This window comes from Dasypus novemcinctus, chromosome 23 (genome assembly GCF_030445035.2).
Source record: "Dasypus novemcinctus isolate mDasNov1 chromosome 23, mDasNov1.1.hap2, whole genome shotgun sequence".
NCBI lineage: Eukaryota > Metazoa > Chordata > Mammalia > Cingulata > Dasypodidae > Dasypus > Dasypus novemcinctus.
Window position 1 is genome coordinate 63,013,731 of NC_080695.1, and position 20,892 is coordinate 63,034,622.

At 54.1% G+C, this 20,892-nt stretch overlaps 1 protein-coding gene across 1 annotated transcript in view; it reads left to right on the forward strand.

Annotated features, from left to right (window-relative positions):
• Positions 1 to 1,636: 1,636 nt before the first annotated feature.
• Positions 1,637 to 20,892, forward strand: part of TEKT5 (tektin 5) — a 48,643-nt gene continuing 29,387 nt past the window's right edge. Inside the window, exons 1-5 of the mRNA XM_004460712.5 lie at positions 1,637 to 2,495; positions 9,603 to 9,686; positions 10,296 to 10,366; positions 14,394 to 14,537; positions 18,635 to 18,857. Of these exons, the coding sequence (XP_004460769.1) occupies positions 1,920 to 2,495; positions 9,603 to 9,686; positions 10,296 to 10,366; positions 14,394 to 14,537; positions 18,635 to 18,857 (1,098 nt within the window). The 5' untranslated portion in view covers positions 1,637 to 1,919. The remainder of the gene's footprint in view (positions 2,496 to 9,602; positions 9,687 to 10,295; positions 10,367 to 14,393; positions 14,538 to 18,634; positions 18,858 to 20,892) is intronic.

Below are 20,892 nucleotides of genomic sequence, written 5' to 3' on the forward strand. Positions count from 1 at the left end.
ACTATGTAAACCTTTAGTGCTTGAAAAACACCCCAAATCTTTACGGTCCACTTCTTGGCTGCTGTCTTTGTGCCAGGCACTTTCTGGACATGAGAACCCACTTTCATGGGATCCTGCATGGTACGTGCCGTGTGCACTGGGGGGCAGGGCCCACACTTCTCTTACCCGGTTCTGGAAGAAGGGGGAGCCAAGGCTTCCTTATAGGTTCACTGTGGCTGTGAAATAAATTATCATACATTCACAGGTACACGGAAGGTGCTCAATACATGTCATTTCTTCTCTCTCTCGTCGAAATAATTACCTGAAATCAATTGCTCAGATAATTTATTCTGAAATGATAAAACTTGTGATTTAGGAGCCGATTCATGCATTCAATAGTGTACAAGAGGCCAGGGTTTAAAGACGAGGAAAACAGATGCACTCCCTGTCCTCGTGGAGCTTAAGCCCCTCACCCTCTTTAAAGGCAGGTTACTTGAAATATTTGTGAGGTTCACCCATTTTGCTGTACAGTTCTATGATTTTTTTTAAAGCAGGTGCCAGAGATTGAACCCAGGACCTCGTGCGTGGGAAGCAGGTGCTCAAACACTGAGCTACACCTGCCCCCCTTTTTGACTTCTGACAAACACATAGAGTTGTGTAGCCATCACCACAGTCAAGGTGTCGACCAGTACTTTCACCCCTCCCCCCAAACTTTTTCATTTTATGATCAGCGCTCTTGCCACCCCAGCCCCTGGCAACCACTGACCTCGCTTCTGTTCAAGTGGTTAATTGGTTGGTTGGTTTTTAAAAGCAGTTCTAGGTTTATAGAAAAATCACACAGGAAGTACAGAGTTCCCACATATGCCCCCTTCCATATGATTTTGCCTTTTCTGGAATGTCGTTGCCCTAGTTTCCCGTAACTGCCATAACAGAGTACCAGAAACAGGGTGGTTATGACCAGGGGAGTTTATTTCTCACAGTCCTGAAGGCCAGAAGTCTGACTTTGGTGTCAGCCGCCTGCACTCCTTCCGAAGGCTTTAGGGGAGACTCCGTGTCTCTTCTAGCTTCGGGTGGGTTGGTAGCAATCAATGGCACTGTCCCCTCCATCTCTGTGGCCAAATATCATTCTTGTCTTTTTTCTTTTCTTTTCTAAGAGGTACTTAAGGGATTGAACCCAGGACCTCGTTCATGGGAAGCAGGTACTGAAACCACTGAGCTACACCTGCTCCCCAAATTTCTTTTTATAAGGATACGGGTCATATTGGATAAAGGGCCCACCATAATCCAGTTTGGCCTCATCATAACCAATCACATCTTCAAAGATCCTATGTCTAATTAAGGTCCCATTCACGGGAGCAGGGCTTAGCACTTGCACATGTCTTTTCGGGGTACACAGTTCAATCCATAGCAGTTGCATAAATGGAATCATACGAGGTGCAGCCTTTTGAGTCTAGCTTAGCTTAATACATTGGAGACTCGTTTATGTCACTGCAGGTACCAATAGCTAATTCCCTTTTGTTGCTGAGTAGTAGTCCACGGGCACCTCACCGTCATGGGATCTTGGGGACAAAGAGAAAGAAAATGAACCCTGATCAAATCGACCCTGACTTGGCCATTACTGGAGTGGAACTACATAGAAGTGTCTCCCATAGGGCAGAGTCGGGTCTGGGAGAGCGGATGGCATTGTTACAGAGGAATAAAGCACCGCTTCTCGCATCCTCAACTCTGTGGGGCAAGAGACCGACCATCACTTCGTTGAGATTTGCTCTTGGTTTTGATTCAGGCTGCCCACGAGTGAGCGGGGCCCCTCCAAAAGGCTTTGTGACACCAGTGCTGAGTCATAGAGGTTCTGCCGGGCCCCGAGAGAAGCCCTGTCCCCTTTCCTGCTGATGCTTTGCCCTTTAAGCAGAGTTTTGCCCGAGCGGGACTGATGGAGGAGGATGGAGTTTCTTGGAACCCCGCAGACGGCCAGTTACTGCGGCACCAAGAAAGCCTTTGAGCTGACGGCGCTGCCTCCCGCGGTGCAGGCCCCCGTGGTGCAGGAGTGCTACCAGCCCTACTACCTGCCCGGCTACCGCTACCTCAACTCATGGCGACCCAGCCTCTTCTACAAGGTCTCCGACGTCAGGACCTGCCCGGACGGGGGCGCTGCGGGCCGCCACGCCCTGCGGCCCCCCACCATCCTGCCGGCGCTGCGCTCCGCGCTCTTCTGCCGCTACAGCCCCCACGACTGGGACCAGTCCAACCAGCTGCAGCTGCGAGGGGCCGAGGCCTCCCGGCTGTGGGCCGGCCGGCTGACGGGCGACTCGGTGCGGCTCATGCAGGACAAGGACCAGCTGACGCGCCAGATGCAGGAGGGCACGTGCCGCAACCTGGGCCAGAGGCTGTCGGACATCGGCTTCTGGAAGGCCGAGCTGGGCTACGAGCTGGACAGGCTTCTCAACGAGAACCACAGCATGGAGACCATCAAGAGGCGGCTGGAGTGCGCGGCCGACGAGGTCAACTGTCCCCTGCAGGTGAGTGCCGCCACCCGCACGCCACGCCCCCAGGAAGGTCACGGTCGCAGTCACTTGGGGTCAGCAGGAGCTGTGGCATCACGTGGATCCGTTTCTAAGGTAGAAATTGAATCAGTGCAAGGTGATCCCAGGCAAAGGTGGATTTCACAGACTGAATTTAATTTCCTTTTCTCCTTGGGGGTACATCAAAGTTGGCAGGGGTTTTATCAAGACATAGTGTGCATGTATGTTACGGTCCTTACAGTTGCCTTAAATTGCCTTCTCTCCTCAGCACCCTTCTGGCATACACTGTAATTGTTGTCTTTCTTGCCAGATTAGATTCTAGGCCCCCCGAGGGCAGGGACTTTTATCTGCTTTGTCCCGGATGTGTTCAGGACTGACGTTCAGCTCCCATGCATCAGTATGCTGTGGTACTCTCATTGCCCGTTGCCCCGCCCAGTGTTTCAAAGGTATCCACAGCCTAGCCCAGTGCCCAGCACATAGTAGGTCCTCAGTAAATATGTGTTGATTAAATGGACAAATCGATGGATACATGGAGAAAATGCCCAAAAGGACGTTTTGGGGACAGTTGAAAAATTGGAACTAAGCTTTATATCAGTGTTAAAGTTCTTTTTTTTTTTTTTCCTTTTTTTCTTTATTTTTTTAATGTTACATTCAAAAAATATGAGGTCCCCATATACCCCCACCCCCCTCACCCCACTCCTCCCCCCATAACAACAACCTCCTGCATCATCTTGGTGAATACATCTCTGAGCATCGCAGCACCTCATGGTCAATGGTCCACACCATAGCCCACACTCTCCCACAGTCCACCCAGTGGGCCATGGGAGGACATACAATGTCCGGTAACTGTCCCTGCAGCACCACCCAGGACAACTCCAAGTCCCAAAAATGCCCCCACATCACTTCTCTTACTCCCACTCACCAGCAGCCACCACGGCCACTTTCTCCACAGCAATGCCACATTTTCTTCAATTACTAATCACAATAGTTCATGAATAGAATATCAGTATTTGGTCACTGCACGAGGCTGTGCGCACAGTGAATACGCTCGTTCTTAGAAAGTGTGCACGGCTGTACTGAGTGCCCAAGGGGCGGGATGTAGACAGCCTATTCTCAGATGTTTACAAAATAGGTCATAGAATGATATAGGTAGAACAATATAACAATTGTGGCAAAATGTTAAAAGTTGATAAACTGGGTATCAGGGTGAGGGGTGTACTGGAGTTCTATTATTTTTGCAACTTTCCTGTAAGTTTGAAATCATTTCAGAAGAAAATTTCGCACACCCAAGCGCCTCTATAAAGGTGTACGTTCCGTTCACAGACACCAGCTGGGTCTCCCAATCTTCAGGCATATCCCCAATGGGAATTTATTTTTCTCTCATAAGGAGAATCCCAGAGGGACACAGGTCAGGACTGGTGCAGCCTGGCTGGAAGTCAGAAGGGACTCAGGCTGCGATCTTTGTGCTCCGCCATCCTTAGCATGTGACTTGTCCTGTTTGTAGAAAGCGTCATTCCAGGGAGTGGTAGAGCAAGTGTGCCAGTGGCAGCTGTCCCTTTTTATCGGGGAAACATCTGTTTTTCCAGAAGGTCCCACATGCATCTATGTCTAGCTATTTGGCAGAACTCACAGGGCCTCCAGGGCTGCAGAGACATCTGGGGAAGTGGGCGTTTTGCACCGGGTGGCGGAGGAAACCCCGGAGCAGGGCGAGGAGCAGGGGCAAGGAGCCAGCAGCGTCTGCCTCGGGTTGTGAGCGTACCTCGTCCCGCAGGAAGCGGTTCTCCTGGTCCCTGTGCCCTGCAGCGGGGCACCGGGGCCAAATTCAAGAACCTCCTCCCCTGACGCCTCCCGCAGCCGTTTCTGCGCCCACAGGCCATGGGGACGTCCGTGGGGAGCTCCCGCCTTGGGTCCCCCCGGGGAGACATGGCCCAGCTTCCCACCACCTGGGGAGCCCCAAACCCGTCGGGGTTTCTCCCTTGGGAGGAAGGGGGGCTGCTGCTCCCTGAGCAGCAACCCAAATCGCCTGCTCCCCAACCCCAACTCTCACTCCCACAGCCGGTGTGGGAAAACCAGCTCTGCCGGCCACACTCAGCCTCCGGCAGTCAGCCCCGTGGCGGCATGGGAGGCCCAGAACTATCAATTCTACTTGCTTCCCTCCATCTCCAGGACCACCACCTCAGTCCAGGCAGCCTCTCGCTGGGCGGCGACTAGCTCCTACCTGGTCCCCCACTCCTGTTCCCCTGTGACCCGTTCTCTGCACAGCAGCCCGAGGGGCCTTTTCAGTATGAAACTGGATCTTGGTGCTCCCCTGCTTCAAATCCCTGCAGTGGCTTCCCAGCGCGCCCTAGCTGACCCCTAAATTCCAGGCCTTGGCCTCTGGCCCCTGCTCACCGCTCCGGCCTCCTCGCACTCCAGGGCCTTGGCACCTGCTGCTCCCCCTTCCCAGCGTCCCTGCACGGCAGCTTCTCCTGGTACAGGCCTCAGGCCCACTCCTCCCTGGCCACCTTGCGGCCACTCTCCCCCACACGCCCCCATCAGCCTCACTGCAGTCTTTTTTTTAATTGTTAAAAGATTGATTTATTTCTCCTCACCCCCCCCCCAAGTTGTCTGCTCTCTGTGTCCATTTGCTGCATATTCTTCTGTGACCGTTTCTATCCTTATCAGTGGCGTGGGAATCTGTGTTTCTTTTTGTTGCGTCATCTTGCTGTGTCAGCTCTCCTTGTGAGCGGCGCCATTCCTGGGCAGGCTGCACTTTCCTTTGCTCTGGGCGGCTCTCCTTACGGGGCGCACTCCTTGCGCGTGGGGCTCCCCTACGCGGGGACACCCCTGCGTGGCACGGCACTCCTTGTGCGCATCAGCACTGCGCATGGGCCAGCTCCACACGGGTCAAGGAGGCCTGGGGTTTGAACCGTGGACCTCCCAAGTGGTAGGCAGATGTCCTAACCACTGGGCCAAGTCCGCTTCCCCTCACTGCATTCTTTAGCACAGTCGGAAGCGAGAGTGTTTCTTCGCGTGTTTACTTGTTGGTTGAATCTCCCCGCGTCAGAATGTAGATGCCGTAAGAGCGGGGACCCCATCTGGCTGGCTCATGGTGGCATCCCCAGCACCTCGAGCAAGCCTGGCACGTAGAAGGGGCTCAGCACTTCCTGTGGGCCGAGTCGGTGAGTCCCTCGCCTTGGCATCCCCCTGTGCAGCCCAGCATCAAGGCACCAGTGCTCTCCCGCTGCGCTTTGTGACGTCACAGGCGGGGCCCAATCACCAGTCCTCCCCGGCCTTCGATTGCAGGAACTCCCCCCAGCAGTCCCTTCTTCGTTCCTCTCTACTGTCTCCCACAGCAGCGGGTCTGTGGGTATGAGGGCCAGAGAGAGAAAATCCCAAGACACGTGGCAGGGTGGGTGGGCATCCCTGGACCCTGGCCACTTTCCAAAGTGCTCCCTTCATTTGGGGATCTCCCAAACAGGGAAAGTATTTACTGACCTGTGAGATATGCATCAATGTTGTGCCCAGCTGCAGAGGAGGAAACAGAGGGTCGGAGAGGTTAAGTAACTTGCCCGAGCAAGTAGGAAGTAGGCTAAGCCTGGATTTGAACTCTGATGATCTGACTCCAGAACCTAGGCTCTTAACCACTAAACTATAGCGTGTCTGAAGTTAGGTCTCTCATCCAAGAAATGCCCCCCTTTCCTAGGTTCAGAGAAACTTGGAGAAGGGGCCCATCCAGATCAGCTAGGAGCCAAAGCAGCCAGGCTCTTTTCTCACCTGTAACCCCTTAGTTGATGTAGCAAGCTCTGAGCAGGTAGGAGAGTAGAGTCCACTAAGAAGATAGATTAGGTCATCGCATGTCCACAGGGCCCAGAGGCTGCAGACACAAAGTGGTGTCCAGGTACTTTATGGAGCCCCACCAGCCAGAGTCCTGCTCTTTCAGGTTCCCCTTCGCTCCCAGAGTTTCTCTTGGTCTTTGCTTGAACTCCACTCCCTGGGCCCTTTGCTCCCTCCTGGGGTTCTCACTTGGCATCTTTAGAGGTGGCTTTGGGTCTTCAGGTTTGTTAGTGTAGAGCAGAGGTTGGCAAGCTCCTGCCTGCAAGCCAAACCCGGCCCCCGCCTGCTTTCCTGAAGCTGTAGTGGAAACCAGCCACATCCATCTGTTCACCCGTCCTCTGGGTGGGTTGTCATGCCACTGCAACAGAGCTGAGTAGTTGCGACAGACAGTGAATGGCCTGCAAGCCGAAAATACTCACTCTCGGCCCTTTATCGAAAACGTTTGCCGGCCAGCGTGCTGCGTCTACACGAACAGCGTGTCTTATGAAAACCTTCAACACCTTCTTATGCCAACCCTGTCTCTAAGCCTCTCCACTGCCTTAACAGAGATCCCGCCCCCTGAAGGAATGAGGAGTGAGGAAGGAAAGGAGACGAGGACCCCCTCAGCTTGACCCCCTCGATGTCCGTGCTGGCCGCAGTGCCCGGCCCAGGCTTAGCGCGCGTGAGCCCCGTGGCAGGGGGGTGGAATGGAGGCCGTCGACGTGGCTTCTGTCCGTTTCTCCCGTGGGACTCTGGCGGCTGTAACGGGGACACCCGTGAGAGCAGGGCGTTTTGTTTTTGGTTTTCTGAAAAAAATTTTTGAGGTAAAGTTCACATGAAGAATTGACCGTTTTAAAGTGCACTATTCACTGGCATTTAGGACATTCGCAGTGTCGTGCAGCCACCACCTCTGTCTAATCCCAGAACGTTTCTGACACCCCCAACGTTTTGCCGCCTGTTCCCCCTGCCCCAGTCCCTGGCAACCACTGAGCTGCTTTCTGTTTCTGTGGGTTTGACTGTTCTGAAAATTACCTGTAAATGAATCGCACAGATGTGACCTTTGGGATTAGCTCCTTCCACTTAGCATCGAGGTTTTGAGGTTCATCCATATGGTAGCATGTGTCTGAACGGCATTCCTTTCTACGGCTGAATAATGTTCCGCTGTATGCATATTCCACATTTTGGTTATCCATTCATTGGATAACCCATGGATGCCCACTGGGCTTGTCTCCACCTTTTGACCATTGTGAATTGTGCTGCTGTGGGCACAAGTGCACAAGCCTCTGAGTCCCTGCCTTCAATTCTTTTGGGGTATGTACCTAAGAGTGGAAGCGCCAGGTCATATGGCAATGCTATGTTTAGGTTTTTGAGGAACCCCTAAACTATTTTCCACAGAAGCTGAATGATTTTACATTCCCACCAGCAATGTACAAGGATCCCAAGTTCCCTCTACCCTTGCCAATACTTATTTTCTTTTTGTTTGGTTTTTTAAAATTACTATTATTGTAGCCAACCTAGTGGGTGTGAAGTATTGTCTCATTGTGGTTTTGACTGGTATTTCCCTGTGACTGGTGAGGTTGAACATCTTTTCTTGTACATTTGGCCATTTTTATGTGTTCTTTGGAAAAATATCTATTCAAGGCCTTAACTGGAATAGGCCCATCTTTAAGAAACGCCTTCACTTTCCAATTCTATGCTACCCAGACTTGTGCGGTCTGGGTATATAACTTATCTCCAGAACTGACCCATAGGACACAAGAAGTGGAAGTCTGTGTGCCTTTGGGAGAGTTCGTCCTCTCTCATTCCTCTGAGCCTCAACCTCTTCATCTGTAAAATGGGAGGACTGGGTGGAATCATTGATTTTTGTCCCCTACTCCCCCACCCCAAAGCTGAGAACCTGTCTTCAAATATATACTAAACATCACAATAGATAAAACAGATATAAACAGAGCTGCAAGGAGGAATAACAGGAAGCCTCATGTAGTTTATTGAGACATCCCACATGCATGGAAAGCCAAGGGCTGCTGGGAACACCAAGTTTGCAAACCACCAGACTGCTTGTCCCCCAGGGCCCTGTTCAGCTCCAGAAACCTGGGTGGCTCTGATTTCTCAGGTGACAAAGCTCAGGAAGCTGAATATCCAGCACCTGAAGAATTTCAGCATCATGGAGGGTTGGAGGACCGAAGATAGATTCTCCAGGTTGGATTTAAGAATTAAGATATGTAACAAATGTCTAAGGGCCATAACTTTATGTTCTCAATGTCTTTCAGAAGAGAGGAGATTCAGTATGGCTCTAGAATTTCTATACATGGTGGGTTTAGGGGTAGCAGTTTTTCCATGATGAGTTTAGGGATGATCGTCCTAGGAGTGAGTAGAGACCTCATCTTGAAACTGTGGTTTTTTTTTCACTTGGGTTATATATTAAAAATCATTAATAACAAAATATTATAAAGACGATTTTATTTGTACTTTACATGAAATGGAGGAAGTGTCATAGTCCATATTCACGTTTATTACAGCAAGTCCCCATTATTATGTGATAAGCAATACACAAACATTTAAGTCGAATAAGATGGCATGACTTGGGGGCCAGGCAGGGGACAGGGAGCTCCCAGAGTCCAGGGCCCTTTCCAAATCCCAGCCTCTGCCGAATGCTCTCTGCTGCCACCTGGTGGTGGCTCTGCTCCAGCTTCCGCATCAACTGGGCTGGCTGGCACTTCCGCCAGGTTATTGGTGCCCATTCTGTCAGCTGGAGAAGGCTGGGAGAACGTTGATTCCGGGCCCGTCCTCCACTTCTTAACAATCCTGAGACATGTTGCCCCCCATCCCCCAGCCATTTTTACCCTCCCTCTCTCTCTCCTGTGACCTGCCCAGAGACCAGCACTTCAGCCAAATGTGGGGGAGATGGCCGCGCAGAGGGCGGCAGTCCTGTCCTGTGCAGGGGCTTTTCACTGTACCGTAGTGTCCTAAGCTTGGGAAGCTTAAGGAGTTTAGGGGACGGGCGTTAGCCCCACCCGGTGACTCCTTGGTGCTGCAGCTGAGAGGAGAATGGAACACAGTTCCAAGGGCCCTCCTCCATCCCACCTTTTCCCTGTGGGGGTCCGGCACTCTCCTGCATTGGCCATGCCATCCCACAGCTGCCACTGAGGGAGATGGGCAAGCAGAACCCCACCCCAGGCCCAGTGGCAAGGCCACACAGCGTCCCTGTTTCCAGGGAAAAGAGCAGACCGCGGCAAAGGTAGGTGTGCCGCCTTCGCGAGGGGCCACGGCCCTGCAGGGAGGCCACTCTGCTCCCCACTGCCCCTACAGGTGGCCCTGGAGTGCCTGTACCATCGGGAGAAAAGGATCGGGATTGATTTGGTGCACGACAATGTGGAGAAAAACCTCATCCGGGTAAGCGTCTCCTCTGCCCGGCTCACTGCGGGGTGGGTGGGGTGGGGGCAGCTGGTCAGCACTTTCTGAGTGGCCTCTCTGGAGCAGAAGCCACAGGTGCCACCCGTGGAAAATTGGTGCCCAGAAAGGGGGGGGAGGGGACTAGGCTGCAAATAGGGTGACAGGGAGAAATGGTGGCATTTGACTTTCAGTCTTCTCATCTTCAAAAGGGGCATCGTCGTAAGACAAATACCAATAAATACCAGTAGTAAGAGCTAGTGTTTCCTGAGTATTTGCTGTGTGCCACACACTGTGCCACTCCACATACACTATTTTACAATAAAATAATCTGTGTGTGAGCATTTGGCACCTAGTAGATGCTCAAGTTTCTTTTAATCTGGAAATAGATAAAAAGAAAAGAAAGAAGGGCAAAGAAAAGCTGCACCTCCATAACTGATGTTTCGTCCCCCGTCCCTGGGATCACAGGGCAAGGCCAGAAATGGCCGTGCCCTCACATTTCACCTTGCGGAGTGAGGGGTGGGCAGGGAGAGGTGAGGGATGGGGGTGCCGGCCCAGGAGAGTTTATGAGTTTTGAAGATACATTGCTCTTTCCAAACTTTCTCATTTCAGGAGGTTGATTTGCTAAAATGTTGCCAGGAACAGATGAGAAAACTAGCCCAAAGAATTGATACCCAGATGCAGTAAGAGCTTCTTTCTCACCCTTCCCTCCCTTGGAGTTTGTTTTGGGACTTGCGGGTTTCTGGGGACATGCCAGGCGGGCCTGCTCGTCTCTAGGTGGTTCTTCTGGTCAGTGGTGTGCTGGCAAGTCTTTAACAACCAGCCCTCCAGGAGGAAACAGAAGCCCTGCTTTGTAGCAGTGGCCGGTTCCTGTGGTGTAAATACTCCCACTCTGCTGGTTTCGGGGCACCCCCATAATGTTACTGAGGTACACACCACTGTTTGCTCTTGCTTGCAACAAGGGCCCTGCCAAAGGACCCGAGCCTTCTCGAGGCTCCCCTGTGTGAGTGACGAGCCTTGGAACGTGACGGAGGGTGGGTGGCTTGAGGCAACAAGGCGAGGGGCCAGGCCTCTCCAGAGTTGCGGGTGGATGCCTGGAGCCAGGAGTCTTCAAAAGGAATCTGCTTTTTGTTCCGGGTGATTCTGTAACGAGCATCGTGGCAAGCCAGGAGGCTCCCCTCATAATTAAAGGGAGGCTGGAGTTTTACAGGACTCGGGGCCCATAGCTAAGCCCTTGGACCCCAGCTGCCCCGAGGCGCCTTCCCGCCTGGCCCTCGAGCTGGGTGCTCGCCTTTAACTCTTGCCGGGCTCGCTACTCTGCTTGTTTCTCCTCTCCACTTACCCTCGGCCCCAGCAGAGACACAGGCATTGCCCCCTCCCACAGCATGGTGGGCTCGGGCGGCCCCGGTGGGATGCTCAGGATTCGAACAGCCTCTGGGAGCTTAACGACTTGGCTTGTTTAGTCCCCGAAACATCACCCACCCCCAGCAGCCCTCACTCCCCTGACGGGTGTGGTGTGACCTGGGGGGCGGGGCTAGGAGGGACGCACCCGGGATAACTGGCATCCAGGGCTGCGTTGGGAAGGAGGAAATCCACCTGTGGGTCAAAGGGCGTGGCCAAGAGGCCAGCGTTGCTGGGAGACCCGGGGGTGGCAGAGGTGGAGGCGAGCCGAGGTTCAGACTCAAGCAGGGCAGGTGTGGCCGTTGAGTGGACGGACACAGAGTCGACGCCAGCCATTTGCATGCCTCTGTCCTGATTTCTGATGACTCCTTGTGCCATGTCATGTTTGTTTTTAAATAGATACACTTAAAAAAAATAATTTAAATGTGTTTATTGAAACAGGAAAGTTTTAACAAAGGGAGAGCTTTGGGCAGGCAAATGTATTTATTGTATTGTCTTTTTCTTGCTCTTATTTTTGTGATCACCTACTTACAGCAAGAGGGAATGGGTTTCTATTTGTGGTAGAGACAGGGACATGGCGGAACATGGGGCTGGGGCAGTAGCAGGGCGGGGCTGAAGTGTGGGAAACTGGGTGGATTGAGCTGTCAGAGTGCCCTGACCTGAAATCCGGGAGCTGGGAGAGGGAGGCTGGACGCTGGAAGAAACATCCTGAGGCAGGGATGAAGCAAGGGGTGAGGGGAGTTGGGAGAACTCGAGAGACTGACACGGCTAGAGACAGTCACAGAGAGAGAGAAACAGGATGAGAGCAGAGTTGACATCAGGAGGGGCCGAAAGATACAAAGAGAAAGACACAAAGGTATAAGCAGACAGGACCAGAGAATGGAGCAACAGGAACAGACGCACTGGACAAAGAGGGACATGGAGACATGAGACAAAGACAGGGCAAACAGAGGCCGTGAGAGAGATGCTGAGGTAGAGAGGGGAAAGCCACCGAGGCAGAGACAGGCAGAGGGCCCAGGGGCGATGGCGAGTGGGTGGAACAGGGCGGCCTCCCCTTCCCTGGCACTGGATCCACCCTGGACAGGGACGGTTTGTCCTTGGGTGCCGCCATCTCACGGGGAGGCAGCTCGGGCTCCCTAAAGACCCTGGAGCTGCTGGAGCTTCCTCAAGCAGGCAGAACTCAGTGTGTCCTCGCCCCGACGGGGAGGCTCTGCCTCGGGCCCCCTGCTCTGGAGGGGCTGTGTCCTCACCCTGCATGACCCGCGGGCTGCTTCCAGCCCAGCAGAGAAGGCTGTTCCTGACTGCACAGGAGCACAGTTTCGGCTTCTCCTCGTGGGCACTGGCCCGGCCCTCAGACATGGGCCAAGGAGGGGAGACAGGGGCGCCCCCGTTCCCCCAGCCCTCTTTAGCAGGACCAGGCATTCTGGGGTCCCCGGGTCCCTGGAGCACTCTGATGTGCCTGTTGTCCATGCCTGCTCTTCGTGCCCACTCGGCCCGCTAGGCCAGACAGGGCCCCATTTCTCCATGGCTCTGCCCATCCAGAAGGCCTCTGGGGCCCCTGGTGGGGTCTCCTGCTCCGACATGACCCCTCCACATCCTGGGGTGGGAACCCACCACCAGGACTGAGTTTCCTTGCCCCTGATCTGCTCCCATTTTCCATAGCAGAAAAGAATGAGACAAAATGATGGATAGAGACCTAGTGGGAAGAAGGGGAGAGAGAATATACAGAGACCCTGAGACAGAGAGAAACCAAAAGAGATGAGGCAGAAAGAGACAGATGAGAGAGAGAGAGGGACAGGGGAATGGGTGATGCATATGGGAAAAGAGCGACAGTAGCAGGAGATGGGCAGTCATCTTAGGTGGGACCTGGACAGCTGCTGGCTCGGTGAGAATATTCCCATCCGTGTTCTCTTTCGATTCTTCTCAACACTTCAAGGAGAATGTCCCCCTCTTTGCTTATGCACAGTCAAGATGGAAATAGGCTCAGGCTTAGAACCTTCTGGAGGAAATCAATTCTAGCTCAGATTCAATTAGGCTTGTCTTAGCACAAGACTAAGAATGTTTGAGGTGTCCCTCTATTAAGAAAAAGGTTACAGGTTGCCCTTTAAAGACAGTGATGTACATTTTCCTCTATTTATACTTGAAAATTGATTTCTTTGGAAAGAAAAATGTCAAGGAACTTATAGCCCGGGTACTTTGGGAATATGGCAAGAATCATGCAAGTGGTTCTCTAATACCTGAAGTTTGGGAAATACTGGCCTGTAAGTCTAAGCTGCTTAGCCAAGACACCTGCCCTCTGGACTCCTACCCTGGGCAGACACTAGTCCATTTATTCCCTCGGTTCAGTCCCCGGCCCCGCCTACTTCCAGGCCCCACCCCCTCTCAACTCCACCCACTCCCTGACCCCACCCCACTTCTCAACCCCTGCCCACTCCCAGACCCAGCCCGCTCCCTGGCCCCGCCCAGCCCTAATGAGCTGTTTGCAGGCCCCTGCAGCTCCAGTGTCCCTGCCTCTGTACAAGAGCTGTTCTCAGCTGGCAATTCCCTTTCTCCCACCCACTTTGTCAGTAATGTCTATTCCTATTTGTTATGAAAACCCAGCTCACAGACCTCCTGGAGAAGCCTTCTGACCACCCCCTCGCCCTGAGTTAGTCACTCCCTCCTCTGTGTTACTTGTGTATCCTTCCCAGACCTGTGCTCTCACCCCTTCCATTCTGTACTGCATTTGTTTTTACTCGCTTTGGTTATACAAATCTGCCTCTTCGTGTTTATTCCCCCTGTGCCCAGCTCAGGGCCAGAAACAAGGATATGTGAGTTGATTTGAACTGTCCAAAGTGAGAATTTATATCCTCCAAATCAGGAGGCAGCAAACTATGGCCCTCACGCCAAATCTGGCCCCACATCTATTTTCGTAGATAAAGTTTTATTGGAATACAGCCACGGCCTTTCATTTACGCAGCATCGGTGGCTGCGTTCACGCAGTTAAGTAGTTGGGACAGAGACGCTATGGCCCACAAAGCCTAAAATATTTACGCTTTGGTTCTTTACAGAAGAGGTAAGAAGCTGACCCCATTCTAAATGACAAGTCTGCTTGAACTGGGAGGAAGGGTCAAGCGGGGGGCCTGGGTACATGCACATGGGGGCATCGAGGTGGGAAGGGGGCTGAGAAGCCGCTCCGTGTACACGGAGCACCTTCCTGGGGGTCCAGAGTGAGGTGCACGGCCCCAGCTCTCACCGGCCTGCCTGTGACCTTGGGTGAGGGGCCCTGGGTAAGTGAACTCTCTGGAGACAACGCCTTCCTCCCCACAGGGATAACCGAGACGCCCAGCACGCTCTGGAGAGGGACCTCGAGGACAAAACCTCAGCCCAGTTCATTGACGAGAAGTGCTTGAATCTGAGGAACACTTCCGACTGCATCAGCTTCTTCCACGGCATGGAGAAGATTGATGGCACGTAAGTTCTGGGCGCTCCATCCCCACCCTGTCCCCTCCCGGTGCAGGAGAGAGTCGGTGGGTCTGCTGCCAAGGCAAATGAAGGAGTGCTGTACACTAGTCAGGCAGGGGCCGTGTGGCTCAGTGAGGGTCCTCGGTGGCAAGCAACAGAATCTGATTCTGGCTAACTTGAGACAAGATGGAATTTACTGGAAGGCTGTGGGGGAGCTGCAGACTCCAGGGGAAGGCTAATCAGCCATGGGGTCAGAGCACCCCCATCTTCCTTTCTTGCCCTCCTTTGCTCAGGATCCAAATTCTAGAAGGAGAGAGCATGTAGTTGGCTTAGTGAGGGTTGCATGGCCGCCACCACCCGTGGCTGTAGCATGGCACAGGGACACCTTGATTGGTAATTCCACCAGACAAATGCCACAACAAAACGGCTATAAACAGAAAGAAGAAGAATTCAAGCTGGACAGGGAAAACCAAATCATGCCCCCCAGCACTGGCGGTGTTTGGAGAGAGAGGACTGCGGGGTGAGGCGCCTGCCTGGCCCCCAGTCGCGCCTCCACGCAGGCACTTTGGGCAAGTTGCTTAATCTCTCTGGACCTCCGTTTCCTCTTCTTTATGACTGAGAAAAATAGCACCACTTACCATATGACACCAAAATTCCCGTCCGAGGCACATATCCCAAAGAATTGAAAGTAGGAACTCAAACGGCAACACCAGAGTTCCCAGCAGCATTATTCACAATTGCCAGAAGGCAGAAGCTACCCCAGTGTCCATCAACAGACAAGTGGAGAAACAAAACGTGTTTTATCCACACAGTGGAATGTTATTACCCGTAAAGAGGAATGAAGTTCTGAGGGCGTGCAACAACATGGACGACCCTGGAAAACGTTCTGCCAAGCAGAAGAACCCACACACAAAATGACAAATACTGTTTGATTCCGTTTATATGATATATCTAGAATAGGCACATTCATAGAGACAGAAAGTGATTAGACCTGGCCAGTGATGGGGGGATGGAAAAGGGAGCCACTGTCTCATGGGCATAGAGTTCCTATTTGGGGTGTTGAAAAAGTTTTGATAATGGAGGGTATTGACAGTAATTAATGCCACTGAACTGTGCACTTAAAAACGGCTAAGTGGCAAATTTTACATGATATATATATATATGTGTGTGACTACAATAAAAAAGAGAAAAACAGTGCCCACCTCCCAGGGTTGCTGTGGGCAGGTGAAGTGCCAAGCACAGAGGACTGATTAGCTAACATGTATTGAGCGCTTGCTGTATGCCTGGCAGGTTTCTAAGTCCTCGTGTGCATACCCTCATTTTCTCGTCATGACACCCACAGTGGCATCTGCTTGCTTCTGGGAAGGTCCCAGAGCATCAGATTTCATGCAGCACCGAGACACGCTTGCCCGGTCGGCAGCCCGCGGTGGCAAGGGCTGGAGGGAGAGACACTTTAGGTGCTCTTAACCTTTTTTGTTCCATGGACCCTTTTCAGAATGTGGCAGCAGATAGTTTTATGACACTCAACTAGCATCAGGTCTAACAACTACTGTGATATCAAAGTATGAATGAGCGTAAGTGGTTTTCTGAGATACGTAACAACTGTAATGTGATATGAAATAAATACTACTGTAATTTATTTATTGCATACATTCAAAAGTGAAGGAGATGCTAGATTTCAGTTTGAGGTCAGAGAAAAAAAGATAGTAAGTTGCTTTTTTTCAGTTTAAACTCACGGACCTCCTGAAATCTTTCCACGGACCCCTTGTGTGGGTGTGGGGACCCCTGGGTAAGAAGCCATGCTCTAGGTGCTGGGCAGAGGGTGGCCTCTGGGTCTTTTTTTAAAAATCTCTATACTAGGTGGTATACGGAAACTCTATATCGTATTCATGCTTTTTCTGTAAACCTACAATTTCTTTGATAAGAAAAGTATCTCTAGCACATAGAATTTTGTATGGAACTTAGTAGGTATATAATAAATATTCGTTGAGTGAGGGAATGAGTGAAAGGAGAAGGGCAGGCAGGCAAGGAAGGGAAAAAGGGAGGGAGGGCGTGCGTTGGCGCCCTGCTCGGCCCCAGCCCAGGCACTTTCTGGATCTTAGTGCATATCTCCGTGTTGCGATGACCTTGGGGATTCCAGCAGTGACACCTCCTGGGACCCTCCTCCTCTTCCTGACGAGACAGGCTCCCCCCAGTGCTGCCAGGGGGAGCAGGACTTTTGGGGCTTGGCAGTCTCCCTACCCAAACAGGTGCCTCCCCAAAAGCCTGGCGGCCAGACCCGCTGGCGGACGCCCCGAGGAGGAGCCTGCGCGGTCCAGTGCCTCCCCTGGCATCTCCGGCTGGGAGGTGCCAGCCGCTCTGCGCGGGGACTCGTTGCTCCCCAGGTGTGCTGGCTCAGGGTGCGGCACCGGGGTTTTCTGGAAGCAGAGCCCTGCCTGGGCAGGTTCAAGAGGATGTTTGCAGAATGGCTCGCAGGGTCTCTGCCCACCACCACGCTCATTGCTGTGGATTGACTGACAACAACAACAAGAATGATAGGTAGGTGCCTTTCGCCTGATGGCGGCTGTGTGCCGGGCGCTGTGCTGACCGCTTTGCAGCCACCACCTTAGGAGTAATGAACACTACCGAGCGCTCACTATGCATCAGGTGCTATGACAGAGGCGCCACGTCTCATTCAGTCACTCTGCGGCCCTGTGGGCTGGCATGATTCTTATCCCCGTTTTACAGCGAGGAAATATAGGCTCAGAGAGGGGAAGTGACTGGCTGAAGCTCACCCAGCAAGTGGCAGAGCCGTGACCTGAGCCCAGGCTGCACACCGGCTTATAGGTTTTAGACGGTGCCTTCCTGCCTCCCCAGCAAAGCCTGCTCTGCCCTCTGTCCCTGGAGGGTACAGACTGCAGAAGGCTCACCCTGCTCCCATCAGGGCACATCACCTGCTGAGGGGACAGCTAGCTGCCTACACTGGACTCCCCAGGGAGGGCATAATAAATGGGCGATTTTCACTGAGCTCAGCTGTCTGCTCCAGGGGTTGGCGATCAGCTGTGTGACCTCGGACAGCCAGCCTCCCCTCTCTGCGCCTTTGTTGCGTGACTGCTCTGGACCAGGCACAGGGGTCCTTCCCCCCTCCAGATGCCTGAGACCCCTATTGCTTGATTTCAACAACTGCAAAAGCCAGACCAAACAACCATAATCTATATTTGAAAATTTTCCTTTTCACCATGCAGTCTGGGTGTGCCCTGAAATCTCTGTAAAGGGACTTCTATTTCAGAAAATTAAGTCCCTTTTTTCCTGCTGCCTGAGAATAAAAATCTACTTTATTTGAGAACTGGAGACATCCAGGCCAGAAAAGACTTTGAAACGTCATCTCATCCGGCTTACCCAGGAACTGAAGCCAGCGCAGAGGAAGGCGTGCCCCCGTCCTGAAGGCTCCCTCAGACGTTCCTGCGGTCGCTTGTTCCAGATTTACGCGCTCTGCCAGGGAGAGCTCTCTGTGGTCTGAGCCGAGGCCCTCAGGCTTCGCCGCCTCCAAGAAGCCTCCCTGCCCTTCCCTCTCTAAAGTAGGCTGTGCCCGTCTCCATTTGATCCCCCCGAGAGCCGTTCTCCAATGGGAGAAAATAATCGTTTGAACAAATAAGTCAGTGCAACTGGCATGGCCACAGGCTCACCAGCGAATCGAAGGGACCCCGCAGGCAGCTTGGGGGCCCAGGGCCTGCTCCTCGGCCCGTCTCTGGTTTTGGTCGGGGTTTGAGGGGTACAGAAAGGAGCCCCTCTCCCCCCCACTCACTGCACCTCAGCCTCTCTCCTGAGGCTGCGGGCGCCGCACCTGTCAAAGGCGGGATGGGCATAGCCCAGCTGTTCTGCACTAGCGGGGGCCTCGCGGGACCCTCGGCCGGGGGACGTTTTTGGTCGCCACCGCTAGGGGAGGGAGGTTTGCCACTGGCGCCCCGCGGGCGGAGGCCGGTGGGCTGCGCAGGACGGCCCGTGACAGCGGATCATCTGGCCCCCACTGGGCCGAGGCGGAGACAGGCTGGAGCGGGAGGTCCCCGCGGCCTGCCCCGGGCCCCCGCGGCCTCGCCCGGGCTGAGTCTGCCTCGTGTCCCCTGCAGGATCTCCGTGCCCGAGACCTGGGCCAAGTTCAGCAACGACAACATCAGGCACTCGCAGAGCATGCGGGCCAACTCCATCCGGCTGCGGGAGGAGGCGGACAACCTCTTCGAGTCCTTGTCGGAGCAGATGTGGAGGCAGTTCACCGACACCAACCTGGCCTTCAACGCCCGCATCTCCGAAGTGACAGACGCCAAGAACAAGCTGCAGACGCAGCTGGCGAAGGTGAGGGGGACGCCCGCGGGACCGGAAGATGTCTGTCCACTCGGCCCAGCCTCGCCTTCCTCCCCTGGGTCCCAGCTGGCCAAGCTGCCCGCCCTGCCCCAGTGCTGACATGGTCCCCTCCAGCCCACGGTTCGAGGTCTGCCCACCCCAAAGGCAGGCGCGGCGGTGAGCTTCCTGGCGGGGTGGGTGAGGAGGGGAACCTGCGCGTCTGGGAGCAAATCGCCCCTTCCCCCTGGGTGATGGAGATTGGAACTTGGCCTGGCCGTGTCCCCACAGTGCCCCAGAGGCTGCCGATGGTCCCTCTCCCCACTCTCTATCTGAAGGGCCATGGGCTGAGGACAAAGAGGGTGTCGCTCTCAGAGCCCCGGGAAACCAGCGTCCCTGCCAGTCAGGGCTAAGCCGATGTCCGTCGGCATCTTTGGAGCTGTGACCCTTTGGCTGTCAAAGGCTCTGACAGCATCGTGCTCCCTTGTGAGGGCCAGGGCGCCGCCTGCATTTGTGCAGGAAGAGGATGGACCGCCGAGGGCCGTCAGCCCCCGCCGGCGTGCCCTTCTCACCAGCCGCCCCTCAAACGCGCCATGCCCTTCCACTTGCCGCGCGCCGCTCTGCTCAGGAATTACTTTCCTTATTCAACAAAAGGCCTCAGTGCCTCCTTGGTGCCAGGCCCTGGGAAAGGCAGCTGTGCTCCCCGCCCTCAGGGAAGCAGGGGCGGCTCGGACGTTAATACAGAAGGGCTGGGGACAGCAGTGTGGTCGGCCAGGGAAGGGGAGGGAGGGGACTGGCCTCACATCGGCGCTTGCCAAACAGCACCCCCTTTCCGTTGCATATGCAGAGCCTTGGTGGGCTGCCTGCAGGGGTGAGGGAAATTACAGGACCTCTGTGGCCCACCTCTGCTGCCCTTGGGCCTGGGATCTGGAGGACACAGACAAAACCGTTTCTGTGAGATAACTGCCAGGTGTCACACGTGTTGTGGGGCAACAGCCAGACATTCCCACGGGGGACCAAAAAGAAGACAAGGGGGGCTGCTTGGAGGAGGTGACGTTTCCGTCGGGAGCGGATGGACGAGGATTCAGGCAGGCACGGGAGGAGCATTTCCGAGAAAAGGCCAGAGCCCGACGCTTCTGGTGCAGGCCTGTGCGGGCAGGGGTTGCAGGGTTAAGAGTGGACCCGAGAGAGCGACAGCAGGCTCTGGAAGGTGTGGGGGGTGGTAGCCTGTGCTAAGGTGGCAGTAACTGATGCGGAGAGGGAGGTGGGATGTGAAGCACGTTGGGGGCAGGAGGGCCTTCCCTCCATCCTCCACGACAGCGTCCTTCAGATCCTCCAGATCAGGGCTGGCCAACTTTCAGAGAAAGGCCAGATAATCAGTATTTTCAGCTCTGTGGACTGTACAGTGTCCGTTGCAACTACTCAAGCAGTAAAGCAGGCACGGGCAGTCAACAAATAAGAGTGGCTGCATTCCAATAAAACTTCATGTACGAGAGACGCACTTGGCTCGGGGCCGCTGCCTCCGGGAACCCGCCCTGACCCCACGGTGGACTTGCCGGCACCACCTCTGGGCGCCCTGCCTCCCGAGGGGGGCGTCCCAATGCCACCCGACCCCCGGCTCGCACCTGGACCCGGGCCTGCCTGGCTCCACCACTTAGCAGCCCTGTAGCCGCAGACAGCTTTCTTCCCTAACCCGAGCGGCCTCACCTGTGAAGTGGGACTCACAACAGTTTCCTCTCGCGTCCCGGCTAAAGCGCCAAGAGTGGTGGGCACACGGGAAGCGCCGCGTCGGGCTGGGGGCGACGGTTCTGTTAATAGAGTTAGTTACTTGTCTCACTCCCTTTCAGCCTCGTACCGCCGTTGCTTAGCACACTGCTGGCACCCCATAAATCTCGGTGCAGTGAGTGAAAGGCCTGGGCAGTGCTGGCTTTTGTACTTCCAGGGTTTTAAAGTGATGCACGAATGAGTGAATGCTTTTCATCTCGAGCATTTTCTTTCAATGATGCATTTCATGTAGCGGATCCAACACTGTCCTGCTGCATTTCGTGGC